The 18006-nt window shown below is 47.7% G+C and overlaps 1 protein-coding gene across 2 annotated transcripts in view; it reads left to right on the top strand.

Annotated features, from left to right (window-relative positions):
- LOC132689747 (BOS complex subunit NOMO1) overlaps nt 1-9066 on the top strand; it is a 55563-nt gene extending 46497 nt beyond the window's left edge. For both annotated transcript variants that reach the window (XM_078439964.2, XM_078439963.2), the window contains 3 exons: nt 980-1099; nt 5385-5477; nt 8429-9066. In XM_078439964.2, coding sequence (XP_078296090.1) covers nt 980-1099; nt 5385-5477; nt 8429-8560 — 345 coding nt within the window. In that variant the 3' untranslated portion in view covers nt 8561-9066. The remainder of the gene's footprint in view (nt 1-979; nt 1100-5384; nt 5478-8428) is intronic.
- The last annotated feature ends 8940 nt before the right edge of the window (nt 9067-18006 follow it).

The following is an 18006-nucleotide window of genomic DNA, read 5'->3' as shown; positions in this document are numbered from 1 at the left end:
CGCGGGGATGATAAACTGTGGCCTTTTTTGTCATGAAACAGCTGTAAGATAATGAAATAAGTTGCGATGGAAGCTTGGAGTTGCTCCCCGTTTCTTGAGATGCCCTTTGAAATAGCCACTGTATGCTGTTTTTTTATTTGTTTTTAAAGATTGAGCTTTTTTTACAGTTTCATTTATTTATTTTGAGAGACAGAGTGGGGGAGGGGCAGAGAGGGAGGGAGAGAGACAATCCCAATCAGGCTCCGCACTGTCAGCACAGAGCCGACACAGGGCTTGAATTCACAAACCGTGAGATCATGACCTGAGCGGAAGCCAAGAGTCGGACACTCAGCCGGCTGAGCCACCAGGCTCCCCAGCAGTCACTGTAAGCATCACGTCAGTGTGGAAGCGTAATGGGCTTTGGGGTCCGATTCCCCCTGGGCTCACGGCCTGCTATGAGATGGGAGCAGTAAACCTGACCTTGTCCGTGGTTGAGAGCACAGCCCGTATTTGCCCAAGGCAGTACTCATGGTGCCTAGCACGTTGGGCTCTGCACCCAACGGTGGAGTGGGCTCTGACCGTCGCCCGCACCGTTCCCGAGATGCTGTGTTCTTAGAACTTGCCAGCCGGTGAGCCGCTTAATTATCATGCCTTAAAAGTCTACCTCACTTTGGATTGAAAGCAGTCTTTCCCAGTTCGATCATGTCTGTCCCTCATCCAGATTGGCTCGTAATAACTTTCTGTGTTTCATAAAGTCAGATTCTCAAAGGAGCACAATTATGTCATGGTTGAATATGCTTATAAAATATTGCCGCCGGCTCTGAAAGCTTTATCAGAAGACACAGTCTCCGAGATGCCGGGACACACGGCTGTCAACGAGGGAAGAGCCCACTGAGGTTCCTCCTCTGAAGTTAGCAACCTTGTTTTGGATGTGTAAACTTGGGGATTTCTTTCAAAACATAAAGTCCTTTGTAAAAAGTAACTTCTTACTTGTGCACAGAATTACGTTGTGCTGCTGGACTCCACGCTCCCCAGATCCCAGTATGACTACGTCTTGCCTCAGGTGTCTTTCACTGCAGTGGGCTACCATAAGCACATCACCTTGGTCTTCAATCCCACGGTAAGGAAAGGGCGGTGGGTGGTTGAAAACAACCTCTAGGGGTGGTGAGGGAGGACGGCCGCTTGAGGGACCCTCACCTTGATGCCCGATTGCATTCTGGATTTCGCACTCCCAATTTCCCTAGATGCTTTTCTGCTTTTTCGAGTGCTGATGCCTTCGGTTCCCTTTGAGGAGGAAGTTGTCAATGAGGGCAAGGGATTTGTTTAGGTCAGTGGCTCGTGTGTGATTTTTAGGAACAAGGCTCTTCACTGTGTCGCGATTGGGGGTGTTGTGGTCCTCCAGCCGGAGCCACGTGACACCTGCCCTACCCAAACTTCTAGAACCGGCTGCCAGTTTACAGGAAGTTGAGAGGACACAGGAACATGTAAAGGATGCTGCAAGGATGTAGTCAACAAAATGTAGGTTATGGGAAAGTGCAGGACAATAAGCTGGAAACTGATTGATTTGACAGATTGCAAGTGAGGAAGAAAAAAAAACCCACAGGTGGGTGGGATACTTGTAGGTTAAAAGCAACTTGCTCATTTTGTGAGCCATTTGCAACGTGTAGAGCCCAATGGATCCTGTGTTGAACAGACTGAAAAACAAAACAGAACAACACACACATGTATTTTTAACATTCGTGAGATAATTCTTTAGACCAGTGCTTCCCAAAGCTGGCATGCGGTAGAATCACCTGGGGATTAAATGCCCACAGCAGCAACAAAAATGGGCTCCAGGGCCCAGCCTCAGACCTACTGAGTGTGAACTTGGTTTAGGTAGTAAGAGTGGAGCCCAGGGATCTACAGTAAAACTAAAATCTGGCTCCGTAGCTACTGCGTTGACCGTTGTCGTAGGCCTCATCAGCGTGAAGAGTTTTTCTTTCTAAAGATAACTGTGTGCACAGCAATGGATTTAGTGACTTCTTGTTCCTTTTTAATGGCTATGTAATACTCCTCTGTGTGGCTCTACTGTGGTGTGTTGTTAGCCCCTGCTTGATGAATGTTTGAGTTATTCCTAGTTTTCTGCCATTACAAATGACCCTTTAGTGATTGGCCTTGTGCGTGCATGTTTTTGGATGTTTGTCAGTCTGTCTTTGAAATAGACTTCAAGAAGGAGAGTTGCTGGATCACAGGGTCGATGCTCCTGGAATTTTGCTGGATGGTGCCACTTCCTGTACGTAGGGCTGTACTATTTGCATTCCCACCAGCTACGTATGCGAGCACCCCTGTTCCCCCGCAGAGTATGTTGTCAAATTAAAGATTTTTTGCAGTATAATGGATGAGAAGTGGTATCTCCATGTCTCTGTCCTCTGCATTTCTCATCCTTCCACGTGGTTTAGAACCCAGGTATGTCCCTTTCTGGGAACTGTTGACTTCTGGACCTATCTGTCTGGATTGTTGGTGTTTTTTATGTTTCAGAAGCCCTTTGTGTAAGAGGGATGTTAAACCTTCGTAATATACGTTGTCCATATTTTTTCCTAATTTATCATCTCTTTTTTCATTTTGATTATGCAAACATTTATTTTATATGTTAAATGTTCCATTCTTTTTCTCCTTGCTTCTGAATTTGAGTCCTAGTCTGGAAAAGCTCCCCCACTCCCAGTTTTAAAGGAATTTATTTTTCCTTCAGTACCTGTATGGTTACATTTTATACATTGCCATCTCTAGCCATTTAGGGTTTTTCCTGGTGTAGGATAGAAAGAATAGTTCCACATTTATCTTTCCTACATGCAAGCAAGTGACCATTTTGTGCTTTTCAAACAGCATCCTAGAGGCGAGGTAGGTAGGGATTCTTTTCCGTCATCTAGAGATGAGACCCAAGAGGATTCTGAGTGGTCTGAGTCCCCAGCTTGTGCGCAGCAGACGTGGCACTTGAACACAGCTCTTCTGCTGGTTTCTGAGCATCTCTGATGAGGGGCTCGTGCTCAGTGACTTGGCAAATAAAAATTTTATGTGAAGTGGAGAGTTTTTCTGATGACTCCAGGAGGAAGCACTTACCTCATTCCCCACGTTTGGGACCAATTGGAAGGGCCACTGACATGAGCACGTAGGGAACCTTCTGTCTCTGTAGAGGCACGTTGCCACCCCAGTGAGAGGCAGAGGGCCTCTGTGAAGGGTACTGATGGCAGCCGTCTGGGGCATCCCCCCCCGCCCCAGAGACTCATCTGGATCCAGGGAGACGCTTTGGCAGCTGGTGGCAGGAACATGATGCTGGGTGGCAGCCGGGCAGCCACCACGCCTCACGGCTTTGGCCAAGAATGTGCCTGTCACTTCTGAGAACACACCCCTGCCAGAGGTTACCTGGGAGACCAGGGCCCCAGTGACCAGGGAAGGGAGTGCCTGCTCCTGAAGGGTACTCACTGCTAGTCCTCACATCACACCTTTCTGGGAAGGTGCCATCCCTTGCATTTTACAGACGCTCAGAGAGAGTAAGTAACTTACCTGCAGTTGATCAGCAGAGCCGGGACTCAGAGGAGGTGGCGGGTCTCACATCACATGGCTTCTAGTGCATTACAGCCTTCTGGACGGGCGGCTCAATGTTGCACATTCGCGAGGGCCTTGGTATGTGCTCCACTCCATTCTTTTGTTCAACATGCAAACCGAGAGCCACATCATTGATTTTTTTACTCAGTGTTTCGTGCACTGCTGGCACTTGAGGTAGCTGATTTTGCTGAATTTCACATTCCCCTGCAGCAGGTGCTTTTGGTATCAGCGCCACCTAATAGCGAATGGCCCGAGGCTTCACGTGATTGCCCAAGGTCATGTGGCCAGACCTGAGCCTTGAGCTCAAAGCTCATTGCCTTCATCACTCTGCAGTTTCGCCATTAAATATTTACTTCCACGGAGAGCAAATTGGGGTCTAAGACATATCGGATAATCCAGGAGTGGGCCGTTGGAGGTAGAAATGTGTTCCTGCCCTGATTCTTTCATTTTTTTTTTTTATATGAAATTTATTGTCAAGTTGGTTTCCATAGAACACCCAGTGCTCATCCCAATGATTCTTTCATTTTTGAATGACCGTCCCATTCTGCCTCAACCATCTTGGGGCAAAATGACCCCACAGTCGTTCTCCAGCCTGGATGCTCCTCAGATGTTTCGGTCTCAGGACCCTATTACCCTGTTAAAAGTTGTTGAGAATCCAAAAGAGACTTAGTTTACATGGGTGTAATGTATTTTTATTTATCATATTCTGTTATCTCTCAGAGTGATGACATCATCACATGTAACTTCCAGAACAGTCCACTGTTCACTTGTGAAAGAATGAAGGCAAAAAAGGCATATAATATCTTAGTGTTGTTATGAAAATAGTTTTGACCTTGGAAATCTGAAAGGAAGTTCCCTAGACATTACTTTGAGAAACAGTGCTCTGGCTCCTTAACTTGTTCTGTCATTATCTGAAAGTTTCCATTATTTGTTTCTTTTGCATGGATAGAGTGAGCTAAGGTACAGGTTCGTTGGCTAGTATAGAGACCCAAAATTTCAGGGGCTTTTAGTCAGATGGAAGTTTCGGTCTTATGTCAGCATCCAGGATGGAGCAGTACAGGAATGGTACGGCAGCCCCAAGGTATCGGGGGCCCAGCCTCCCCTCTCTTGGGGCTCTGCCGTCCCCTAGCACATCACCTTTTTGACGGATGGCACTCCTGGCCGGCAGGAGGGGAGGGCACAGCACCGCTTTTTTAGCGAACAGCCTGGATGTGTTACCAAACACTTCTATCCATGTGGTCTTGGCCAGAATTTAATTCCATGGCTATCTTAGCTGCAGGGGAGGCCGGGAAGTGTGTATACTCTGATCGGCCCGGATGAAAGTTGGAAGAAAGGGCAAATGGCCGCTAGGAGACAAGTGGCAGCCTGCCTCCTCCCATCACTAGAGATACTCTCTGCGACCAGTGCATCTGTCACTGTGCGCCTGAGCCTAGCACGGCGGGTTCTCCGTACCCCCTTGTAGGGAAGAGCCCCTGTGTGTAGCCGGGACTCAGTGCCAAGGGGGCCCTTTACTTCTCAGCCACGGGGATGGCCTGCTCCCCACAGCTCGGTTTCCTCAGTCTCTTGGAGGCTCAGAGGGTGAGACCTACCTTGTGATTGGCGTCTGTCTGGCCCAGAGTGTCAAAGAGCAAGCAGGGGAGTTTGGGGAGCAGGGGATTCACCTGAAAGTATACCCAAGTCGCTGCACTTCCTGGCCGTGGAGAGCAAGAGTTGGGTCACGTGGATGCCCGGGGTCCCGGCTGGGCAGGCCAAGGCTGTGGGATGGTGGGCGGCCGGGAAGCGGAGAGCCTGTAAAGCAGTAATGGTGGTCTTGGTGTCCACAGAGGAAACTGCCTGAGCAAGACATCGCACAGGGGTCCTACATCGCTCTGCCTCTGACCCTGCTTGTCCTGTTGGCCGGCTACAACCACGATAAGGTAGGAAATGCAGAGGCCCTGCGAGAAAGTGCAGGGTTCCATCCAGTGTTACACATCTTCCCGCACACGGCGGGGTGTCCAGTGTTCCAGAAGATACGACACTGCAGGGTTGGAAGCGAGTGCGAAGGCCTCAAATCCAGTCCCCAGTCCTCTTTTCTTTCCTTTGCTTTTTTTTTTAACTTTTTAATTTATTATTATTTTTTAATGTTTATGTTTTTACTTAAACTCTAGTTAGTTTACATGTAGTGTAATATTAGTTTCAGGTGTGGAATTTAACGATTCATCACTTACATACAACACCCAGTGCTCATCACAAGTGCCCTCCTTAATTCCCGTCATCCATTTAACCCATTACCCCATCACCTCTAACAGTCTCTTATGGTTTTTCCTCCCTCTCTCCCTTTTTTCTTTCCCATATGTTCATATGTTTTGTTTCTTAAGTTCCACATATGTGTGAAATCATACGATACTTGTCTTTGTCTGACTGACTTCTATCGCTTAGCACAATATACTCTAGTTCCATCCATGTTGTTGCAAATGACAAGATCACATTCTTCGTGATGGCCAGGTAATACTCCACAGTGTGTGTGTGTGTGTGTGTGTGTGTGTAGCACATTTCCTTTATCCATGCATCAGTTGATGGACATTTGGGCTCTTTCCATAATTTGGCTATTGTTGATAGTGCTGCTATAAATATTGGGGTACATGTTTGAATCAGTATTGAATCAATATTTTTGTGTCCTTTGGATAAATACCTAGTAGTGCCGTTGCTGGGTCGTACAGTAGTTCTATTTTTAATGTTTTGAGGAACTTCCATACTGTTTTCCAGAGTGGCTGCACCCGCTTGTGTTCCCACCAACAATGCAAAAGGATTCCTCTTTCTCCGCATCCTTGCCAACATCTATTGTTTCCTCAGTTGTTAATGTTAGCCATTCTGACAGGTGTGAGGTGGTATCTCAACATGGTTTTGATTTGTATTTTCCTGATGATGAGGGATGTTGAGCATCTTTTCGTGTGTCTGTAGCCATCTGGATGTCTTCCTTGTGAAAAAATGTCTATTCGTGTCTTCTGTCCATTTCTTAACTGGATCATTTATTTTTTGGGTATTGAGTTTGATAAGTTCTTTCTAGATTTTGGACATTAACCGTTTATCAGATAATGTCATTTGCAAATATATTTTCCATTCCAAAGGTTGCTCTTTAGTGTTATTGTTTCCTTTACTGTTCAGAAGATTTTTATCTTGATGAAACCCTAGTAGTTCTTTTTTGCTTTTTGTTTCCCTTGACTCAGGAGACAGGTCTAGTTCGTACAGCTGATGTCAAAGAGGTTACTTCTGTGTTCATCTCTAGGATTTTGATGATTTCCTGTCTCATATTTACATCTTTCATCCATTTTGAACTTATTTTTGTATATGGTGTAAGAAAGTGGTCCAGGTTCAGGTGCCTGGGCGGCTCAGTCGGTTGAGCATCTGGCTTCGGCTCAGGTCACGATCTCACAGTTCGTGAGTTCAGGCCTTGCATTCAAGTCTGTGCTGACAGCTCAGAGCCTGGAGCCTGCTTCAGATTCTGTGTCTCCCTCTCTCTGCCTCTCCGTACTTGCACTCTGTCTCACTCTCTCTCTCAAAAATAAACAAACATTAAAAAAAACACTTTAGAAAATGGTCCAGTTTCATTCTTTTGCCTGTTGCTGTCCAGTTTTCCCAATACCACTTGCTGAAGAGACTGTCTTTTTCCCATTGGATATTCTTTCCTGCTTCGTCGGAGATTAGTTGGCCACACGGTTGTAGGTCCGTGTCTGGGTTTTCTATTCTATTCCATCGATCTCTGTGGCTGTGTTTGTGCCAGTGCCATACTGTCATGATCACTACAGCTTTATAATAATAACTTGAAGTCTGGGATTGTGATGCCTCCAGCTTTGCTTTTCTTTTTCAAGATTGCTTTGGCTAATCAGGGTCTCTTGTGGTCCCATACAAATTTTAGGATTGTTTCTTCTAGCTCTGTGAAAAATCCTGGTGGTATTTTGATAAGGATTGCATTAAATGTGTAGATTGCTTTGGGTAGTATGGACATTTTAACAATGTTTGTTCTTCCAGTCCAGGAGCATGGAGTGTTTTCCCATTTCTTTGTGTCTTCTTCAATTTCTTTCATAAGCTTTCTATAGTGTTCAGCGTACAGATCTTTTACCTCTTTGATTAGGTTTATTCCTAGGTATCTTACGGTTTTGGGTGCAATTTCAAATGGGATCAATTCCTTGATTTCTCTTTCTGCCACTTCATTATTGGTGTAGAGAGACGTGACAGATTTCTCTATGTTGATTTTGTGTCCTGCGACTTTGCTGAATTCGTGTTATCAGTGCTAGCAGTTTTTTGGTGGCATCTTTTGGGCTTTCCACGTAAAGGATTGTGTAGTCTGCAAATAGTGAAAGTTTGACTTCTTGCCGATTTGGATGCCTTTTATTTCTTTTTTTGTCTGATGGCTGAAGCTAGGACTTCCAGTACTGTGTGAAATAGCAATGGTGAGAGCGAACATCGCTGTCGTGTTTCTGGCCTTGAGGGAAAAGCTCTCAGGTTTTCCCCATTGAAGAGGATATTAGTTGTGGGTCGTTCATATCTGGCCTTGATGATATAGGGGTATGTTCCCTGTGTTCCTACTTTGTTGAGGGCTTTTATCAAGAATAGATACTGTACTTTGTCAAATCTCAGGCCCCCTTTGAAGGCCATAAACCTCTTGTAACATCTCCCCTAATCCTTTGTCCCCGTGTGTCTGCCAACCCTCTCCAGTGCCAAAGCCTCTCTCTACCTCGTCTTGAACCAAGAGTCACCTGTTAGCCCACAGTGGGTGGTGAGCTGCCCGAAGAAGGAGGTGTGTTGACACGTGAGGCTCCCTTGTCCCTCTGGGCAAGAGTATTCTCCTGGCATCCCTCTCTCTCACTCTCTCTCTCTCTCGTTCTAGCTCATTCCCTTGCTGTTGCAGTTGACAAGTCGACTACAGGGTGTGCGAGCTCTTGGCCAGACAGCCTCTGACAATAGCGGCCCAGAAGATGCAAAGAGACAAGCCAAGAAACAGAAGACAAGGCGGACGTGAGGAGGAGGAGGGGCAGGTGAATCCCACGCGGGACAGGCCGCGGCCTAGGGGCTGCCACCACCCGCCGTTGGCATCAAGCATGCATTTGACCAAGTTCAGCACGTGCTGTCGGCCCCATGCTCCCGCCGGTACAGCTGCCCAGGCCTGCCCTCCCTCGCCCAGCCCTTGGTGCAATGCAATGAATGGACCCTCCTGTCACTCTGCTGAGCACACTTTATTTTCTGAGTTGAAGATAATTTATTATTAGTGTTTTTATCGAAGAAGTATTTAAGCTGTGCTGGTGGTGTGAGAATGTGATTCTTCATCTTCAGCGCTCGTTTGTGAGAATTGCAGTAAACGTGGGTTTTTGGTCCGCCAGCGAGGAACCTGCCAGAATTCACCTTGTCCCTTGACTTCCCCTGCACCTGAGATCCCTGCTGGAAACCGCACAGCCTGTATCTACTACTAGGAGGTTGGGTAGGAGGTAAAGATCAATAAAATTGCCCATTCGTTCGTGTTGTAGCTCATCTCAGATGTGTCTCTTCGGTGACTTGGGCATAAAGCTGGGGTCATAAACCGAGATGCCTCGAGGGGCACGTTGGCCCTGAGTGAGGAGCCGGGGCAAGAGAGTCCTCAGCCAGGGTGAGGTTTGGCCTCAGCGCTAGGACAACAGGGGACGGAGGAGGGGCGGCAAGATCAAGAGTGCCCACCCCCTCTGAAGGAGCCAGAGTTTCTCGGCTCCTGTTCTCCTGTGCTCTGCAGGAGTGCACCTTCATGGATGTAGAGAAGCCAGATGGACAAGTTACGGGTGAAACCGAAGTTTTAAAAGTGAGTGACAGATCCCATTTATTAAGAAACCACACGGGGGCGCCTGGGCGGCTCAGTCGGTCGAGGGTCCCACTGTTAGTTTCTGCTCAGGTCACGATCTCATGGTTCTCGGATTGAGCCCCAAGTCGGGCTCTGCGCTGACAGCGTGGAGCCTGCTTGGGATTCCCTCTCTCTGTCTCTGTCTCTGTCTCTGTCTCTGTCTCTGTCTCTGTCTCTGCCCTGCCCTTGCTCATGCAGGCGCTGGCTCGCTCTCAAATAAATAAAACTTAAAAAAAAAAATTAGTGTTTAAAGAAAATAAAGAAGCCACACCAACCAATCAGAATGCCTATGTGGGATGGGTGAGGCTTGAAGCTGCTCATTTGCGTCCGGGGTCTGCAGCAATCCCCAGCATTTTACAGCATTCGTCCAATTCTTCTCGGAAGTGGTCGATGTGATGAAGTTCCACTGAGGGAGGGACACATCCATCCGGCCAGCATTTACTGAGAACCGCACTTGACAGGCACTGGGGACATGAAGATGGGCGGTGGGGGGCAACACTGAGGACGGGCCACATCTGCTTCGTTCCTCGCATCCCCAGTGCCTGCCATGTTGCGAGTATTCTGTGAGGAGTGAGCCAGTGCGCGTGCGCACGCGTGGATAGGTGAGTGCCCGGTGCCTGCCTTCACGGAATGCTCCTGTCGCTGAGTGCAAGACCAGCCGGTGAGTGGTCAAGGGCAGTGTGGCAAGCCCAGGGCCTCCCGGTTTAGGAAGCGCAAGTGGCCGTGGGGGCACAGATCCCCCCCCTGAAGGTTTGAGGGGGGCTTCCCGGAGGTGATAAGTGTGCTTGAAGATCTAGAATGGAGAGAGGAGAAAGAGGGCAGAAGGTCTTGTTGGGTGTGATTTGCCGATGCAGGAGGTCAGCCCGAGGGTCCCCCCCTGGTCCTGGTGGCCCCCCCAAGAGTCGCTGTGTTGCTAGCAGGCGGCTCTTCGAGGTCAGCCCGAGGGTCCCCCCCTGGTCCTCGTGGCCCCCCCAAGAGTCGCTGTGTTGCTAGCAGGCGGCTCTTCGCTGTTTGCCGTTTCATGGGCTGGCTTTTTTTTTTTTTTTTTTTTTTTTTTAAAACCATGAAAGGAAGTAAACTCTTGGAGATCTGGGACAGATGAGATACATAACCCAACTCTTGGAGTGTATGCTAACTCTTATTCCAAGTGGACACCCAGAAACATCCCTTTTAAATGTTAATGGGGCTTTTTATTGACATGGTGTAAAGGTTAAGAGCTTGTGAAAGATCCTCCTAGATGTCAATACATTCCTTCCAGTTCTAGCCGCTGCCATTAAGTGGCAGTCTTCCCCTGCCTCTGGCCACGGGTCACCTGGGGTGCCCAGGGCACTTCTGAAGGGCTCTGCCCCTGTGGGCCGGTGGGGGGGCGAGGCGGGGGGGGGGGGAGAAGCGCGTGCATTTCTCAGTCCATTTGAAAGTTGGGCTTATTCCGTTGTCTCTAATTTTCTCATTTTCTGGCAATCTCAGGACAGAATGCCTCTGATTCCCCCTGGGAGGTGGACGGGTTAATGATGTTTGAGGATTTTGAATGGGGCCAAAGTTACATGAGAAGTTTTCTTTTTTTTTTTTTCCTTAATGCTGAGAAAAATTTTAAATGTCTAAAATAGTGGGCTCTTACCTCCATTGTTTGCACATTTTTGCTTATTTAAGTGGCCATGAAATTTTCACTGAGGATACCCCAAAGACCTGTGATTCTAAGGTACTGGCTTCACTTTTCACTTGAGTCTTCTGGCTTGTCTTGTTTTGAATTTTATCAACCGACCAGCAAGGATTGGTGGACGAGGGGGGATGGGAAGGGCTGCAGGTGCACCCAGAGAAGGAGGGACTGGTGGCCACAAGAGAAGGGCAGAGGGAAGAGACAGCCCGGAGCTTAACTCGTCACGGTCTCCCCGGAGGAGAATGATTGCCGTCCTGCAGTGAGAGCACCATCAGGAAAGACCAGCCCTCCTTTGGTGGTCACCGTGTGCCAGGCACTGTGCTGTGCCCTTGCGTTCACGATGCCCTGGATCCGTATGGCCTCGTGAAACACACGTTTCAGTCCCATTTGACAGAGGATGACACCGAGACTTAAGGATCTCACAGCTGCTAACAGGCAGAGCTGGGATTTGAACCCAAGTCCAAGAGTTCTTGCCCCCGCTACACAAAAGGAGACCGTGCAGTTATACGCCAGGTTGACCAGGGGGCTAGTTCAGGGGATTAGAGAATGAATGCTGCGGGCAGGACATGCAGATGTAGCTGTGATAAAGTTAGTAAAGGTCCAGCCACATGCAATACTGTGCAATGGAGGGTTGGGTCATGAAGGGACGTGGAGGACAGAGAACATTTTCATTGTTTCCTGAGTGTTGTTTCTGGGACCAGAGAACTCTGTGCCTAGACACTTAAATCCAATTCCTTTTTTTTTTAATTAAACAAACTTTTTAAATGTTTATTTTGAGAGAAGGAGAGAGAATGAACGGAGGGGAAGCAGAGAGAGAGAGGGAGAGAGAGGGTCCCAAGCAGGCTCCACGCTGTCCATGAACAGCCCAATGCGGGGCTTGAACTCACAAACTGAGATCGTGACCTGAGCTGAAATCAAGAGTTAGATGCTTAACCAACTGAACTACCCAGGCACCCAACTCCCAATTCCTTAATAGGCAGGATTTCCTTTTCCTTAAAATTTGGAACATCCTGAAGGGGAGAGTTGGTCAGGATTAGGGGGGACAAAGTGGTTACATTCTTTTCAGCCTGAGTGTTCATTAGGAGTTAAGAACATCTTAATCACCTGCATTTCCAGCCTCTGGCCTGTGGTTGGCGCTTGGGATAGGTACCAGCCTCAAGAGGGGCCCTAGTGATCCACTTTGTCCTATGTGGTCCCGTCACCCTGAATTGGGGCTGGCGTGGCGTGGCCAATGGAGTAGGGGAGGAGTGAGGGGTGATGTGTGACTTCTCAGGCTAGGCCAGGAAAGGTATTGTGCCTCCTTCTTTGGCTCAGGGTGCAGCTAGCTTGCCTGCCCTGCTTGAGGGTGCTCCCACAGCCCTGTGGCGAGGAGCTGAGCTTTGTGGCCAGTAGCCCATCCAGTCTCACAGTCACGTGCGTGAGGCACCTTGGACGTGACCCTCCAGCCCTAGACAAGCCTTTGGATGATGCAGCCCCAGCCGACATCTGACTGCTGCCCCTTCAGAGGCCCCAGATTGAATACTGCCCAGCCGAGCTCTTCCCAAATCCTGCCCCACAGAGTCTGTGAAGACCATACATAATCATGTATTTGGCCTCTAAGTTTTGGGGTAATGTGTTGTGCAGTGCGTGTGTACTGGTCCACGCTTTTTTGGTGTCACGTAATAGAAACCCAGCTCCAACTAGCTTAAGCAAAATGGTCCATTTCACTCATCATGTAATTTAGAGAGCCAGGCTTTATGTACAGCTGGATCCAGGGTCTGTCTTAGTCTCCTGACTCTGCTTCCTGTTACGTGTTGACCTTGTTGTTTCCTCCACCAAGGCGCTATGGGCAGCTCTCCATGATTGGCTCTGAGAGACCACTTTATACAAACCAACAGACGTTTAAAGCAGGCCCAGGTGTGCTTGCTCAGTCACTGCTCTCCCGGAGTGGAGTGTGGGAAACCAGTCTTTGACTTCTGTCAGTCTGTTGTGCTCCTATGGAAGACAGTCACCTGGCAGTGTTAGGCCTTAACATCCCGATTTGTAGGCCTGACGGAAAGAGAACTTCATCTTGAGGCAACGCGTGTCAGTCCTGGGAAAGGGGCAAAGTGCAGAATGGCTGGGGCCCCACCAGACCCGAGCCACACCTACATCACGCCATTGGTAGCTGCCATGATGAGGGATTCTCCATTTCCTAAAGAAGCAGGTGGTGGTGAGCTGTCAGTTCCACTTTCTTTAAAACTTGATGACAAGGCCTGGTTGAAGTCACCTGCCATTTTGGGCTTTATCTTTTCATTAGCAATGTGACCAAGACCTTATGGACCTTATGACGTGTCTAGAGAAGGAAGAAACTAATCTGTCTGTGAGCCTACTATTTGCTGGGGCCAGGAGTCGCCTTTCCAGCCCTGGAACTTGGTGGAACAGGGAAAGGTAGGATGTGCCCTTTCCTCCCCACCCTTCTCAGTGGGAGAAGGTGTTTATGCTTCGTGATACAATGGTGGGATCATGGTTGTATCATGAATATATGTTTTTAATGTTTATTTTTCAGAGAGAGAGACAACACGAGCTGGGGAGGGGCAGAGAGAGAGGGAGACACAGAATCCAAAGAGGCTCCAGGCTCTGAACTGTCAGCACAGAGCCCGATGCAGGGCTCGAACTCATGAACTGTGAGGTCATGACCTGAGCCGAAGTCAGATGCTCAACCGACTGAGCCACACAGGTGCCCCTAAAAATGCTTCTTTGTACACCTGCAAGAATGCCTTACCTCAGTGATGACCGATACTCAGTTACAGCAGCAAAGAACTGTTCACATAAGAAGATGAGGTCTAAGATTTGTATTGGTTGAGGGACAGGGGTCAGCAAACCATGGCCCTTGGGCCAAATCTGGTCTGTCATCTGTGTTTGGAAATAAAGTGTAATGGGAACACAGCCATCCCTGTTCATTTACAGATTACCCATGGCTTTTTTTTTGGTTTTTTTTGCCCCACAGTGGCAGAGGTAAGTAGCTGTGGCAAAGACTTTATGGCCTACAAAGCCTACAGACTTTATATATGGCTCTTTCTAGGAAAGGTTTGCTGACCTCTAGTCTAGTGGGTGCTTTGTAAAGTCTGATCTTCAGGGGGAGTCATTAATTTGTTCAGCATGTATGAACTGAGCATCTAGCCTGTGCCTGGCACCACTCTGTGTCCGGGGGATATAGTGGTGAGAAAGAGCAACCAGGCCTCAACTCTCCTGGCGGGTAGTGCTGACAGAGGGGAGGGACAACGTACAAGTAAATGAGAATTTCTTGGATAACGGTAAGTGTTATTAAAAAGAGAAGAATAGGTGGTATGGTGGAAGGTGACTGTCAGGGAGGGCCACTCTGTTGAGGTGACATTTAAGCTGAGTCCTGAAGAAGAGAAGGGGCCAGTTATGCCAAGATCTGCACGAAGAGCTGCCCAGGTGGAAGGGTCAGAAACTGCCAAGGCTCTGAGGAGGAAATGAGCTTCATGAGTTCGAGGAACAGCAACGAGGCCATGCTCTGGGAGAGTTTAACCTTCAGAGACTGGCAGGAGGAAGGACCTGACCAAGAAACCAAGAGGCGTGGCCAGTGAGGTGGGAGAAATCCACCCACTCACTGATGAATTAATGAATGCTCATTAGTAATAATACTGGTCATGACCAATGCAAATGACTCATGTAGAGACCATGTCACCAATTCATACTTGTCTTCTGCTTAGGATGAACCATATGAGACTACCATTTTCATGGGCCAGAATGGTTGAAGAGCCAACCCACCATACACGTATACTGAAGTTAAACAAGTAGATGGATGGTACATGGTGGGAGCTAGGTTTCTCACTGTTGGACTAGAAGGTGACTGATCCACTACAAAGAGAGAGCTAGAATGATCCATGTGGGAGTGCCTCAAAGTTGGAGACACAGTGTGAACTCACATTTACCTTAATGTATATAGGTGGTCACATATAGAAATAATTATACACGTGTGCATATACACAGGTTAGCTGCTTGCCTTTTCAGCTGAGGGGGGCTAGAAGGAACAACACCCCAGTAGTAACCAACACCTAGTGCCCGGATCTTCATTCTCTAAGAAATACCACTTTCTGATAAAAGGAATGGGGACTCCTTGGGAAATGTCTAATTTCTAATTCTAGGACAGGGTAGGAAATAAATAGGATGAACCAGGAGCCTCTTGTAGGGTCAGAAAGTAAGTGCTTTCTGACTTTTCGTGCTTTCCTTTAGCACAAAAGGAAGTGCTAAGCAAATTGATGGGGGTATCTCCCAGGGACACAACAGGCAACTGAAAGAGCTACCAGGGGTCAAAGCTGCATGGGATTATAATCCAAAGTGTAAAATAAGTACCCATGATTCCATATATATAAATAAATGATTGAATAAGTCAACAAATGGTGGGGAAGAGACAAATCTCCCATATAGCAGAATTCCAACCCCCGCCCTCCAGGAAATGGAGTATAATCCCCACTCTTCAAGTGTTGACTTCTTGTAATGACTTCCTTCCAAAGAAAACTGAAGAAGGGGGAATGCTTTTCTTTGCGGTGAAGAAACCTGACACAACCTCAGCCCAAGTGATCACGGTCGGCATCAACAGCAACAAATCATCTTGAGAGTGCATACCCTTGATATGAAGTGATGGCAGTGACATTTTCACCTCTGTGGCCTTTCTCCTCAAAACACAAAAGTCCTATCTAATGAGAAAAATGTCAGACAAATCCCAGCCGAGGGACATTCTCACAAAACACGTGACTGGTATTCCCCCAAAGTGTTAAGGTCATCAGTGTGGTAGCCTGGCGTAGAAAAAAAGGACATTAAGTACAAACTAAGGAAGTCTGAATAAATCTGAACTTTAGTTAATAATAGTATTGCATCGGGGCGTCTGGGTGGCTCAGTCGGTTAAGCGTCCGACTTCAGCTCAGGTCACGATCTCGCAATCTTGCGGCCCGTGAGTTCGAGCCCCGCGTCGGGCTCTGGGCTGATGGCTCAGAGCCTGGAGCCTGCTTCCGATTCTGTGTCTCCCTCTCTCTCTGCTCCTCCCCTGCTCATGCTCTGTCTCTCTCTGTCTCAAAAATAAATAAAAACATTAAAAAAAATAGTATTGCACCAATATGTGGGACACATGGGGGCTTTCTGTATTATCCTTGCCATTTTCCTGGAACTATGGTAAAATGGAAAGTTTGAACATTTATTTAAAAGAAGAAAAGTGGAACTTTCAGCCATCTTCTTGGAGGCCTCAGCGCCATCAGAGCCAAGTGGAAGAAGAAGCCAATGTACAGGCTGAAACGAAGAAGAAGAAAGAGGAGGCAGAGGTCCAAGTAAACCGCCAGCTTGTGCACATGTGGAAGCCACAGGAATAGAAATAAGGAAAGCAAGAGGCCAGGAACGCTGGTACACATTGTCGGACTGCATGTTTACTTTCTAGAACTTGATTCAGTGGATCAAGAACAGCCATCGCCATCTGTTCGCAACGACCACCTTGGAGAGACCCACCTTGCTCCTACCAGAACAGTCCTTTTTGGTCCTTTGCCCTGGACCTGTGACTTTTGGGACTAGTTCTGTTTTCATTTTGTGGCTGAAGGTGACACGTGTACAATAAATCATCATTTTTGCTGTCTTGGATGAGGGGAAAAAAGTGTTGAATACTCGCAATGTCATATGCTCAACCTAGTACATGTCTTACCTTGGTTAGCTTGTGAGCATGAGTGTGTATTGTGCCATCTAATCTCTGTTGCCTCTCACACAGCCAATGGCCCCAAGAGACCAAAAAAACACAAAAAACAAACCCAAGTTAGGGATATATCCGTGGCTAGGAAATGGTCTAGCATCCACCTGAAAAAGCCAAGAAGATAGGCAGGGGTCAGCAAACTATAGTGTGAGGGCCAAATCGATCTGACTGCCTGTTTTTGTCAATAAAGTTTTATTAGAACACAGCCATACCCATTTATTTATGTATTGCCTATGGCTACTTTTTTTTTTTTTTTTTTTTTTTAAGTAGGCTCCATGCCCGGCATGGAGCCAACACAGGGCTTGAACTCAAGACCCTAAGATCAAGACCTGAGCTGAGATCAAGAGTAGGATGCTTAACCAACTGAGCCACCCAGCTGCCCCATCTATGGCTACTTTTGAGTGACAGCTGTAGAATTGAGTAGCTACAACAGAGATCGGATGGCCCACAAAAGATTTACTATCTATCTGGTCCTGCATAGGGCACACAGATTCGGCCATCATCCCTAGCAGGAAAGGCAAGGAATCCCCATCTCAGGACAATTCAGTCTTTTTACAACAGAGCACACAGCTGGGAAAAGCCTGAGGTTCTTTGGGACTGAAATGGATCATTAATATTGAATGTTTACAACCTACTTGCTCCAGATGATTCAATTTAATTTCTACTGTCTATCGTAACAGAGTTCCCACGTGCATGGGTCGGGGCTGTATGTCTTCGTTGGCTTTCTGAGGCTTCGGAGCATATTGATTCTGCGAAATGTACATTTCTCTGAAAAGAACGTCTCCTGACATGACAGGAGATCACACATTGCTTGTTTCCTGTCCCTTTCATTCCGCTCTGAACAAAATAAAATCATGATCCCAATGTGACTGAGGGACCCTCATGTCTCTTGGAGGCTGGGCTCCCTTTGCCTGCTTTCTTTTTTAATCTCTTTCAAGCCAGTGAGGCAGGGTAGAGCAGTTCACTGGCTTTGGAGCCAGAGAGATGTGAGTGCGAGTTCTGCTTCTGTTATTTCCTGGGCCGTTTGCCTTCGGGTGAGCTGCCTCATGTTCCTGAGTCTTAGGCTGTTACATAGTAAAATGGGGATAGTGGCTGCAACAGGGCACTTCTGAGGATTCAGTGATGCTCACAGAGCTGCTGCTACAGGGCTTGCTGTCTGGTATCATCCCTTCGCACAGGCAGGGTTGACATTTAGCTGGTATCCCCTGGTGTAGCTGTGCCGTA

Source organism: Panthera onca, chromosome E3 (genome assembly GCF_046562875.1).
Source record: "Panthera onca isolate mPanOnc1 chromosome E3, mPanOnc1 haplotype 2, whole genome shotgun sequence".
In the NCBI taxonomy this organism is placed as follows: domain Eukaryota; kingdom Metazoa; phylum Chordata; class Mammalia; order Carnivora; family Felidae; genus Panthera; species Panthera onca.
The sequence above is the reverse complement of the archived record's forward strand: the minus strand, read 5'-3'. Positions and strand labels throughout refer to the sequence as shown.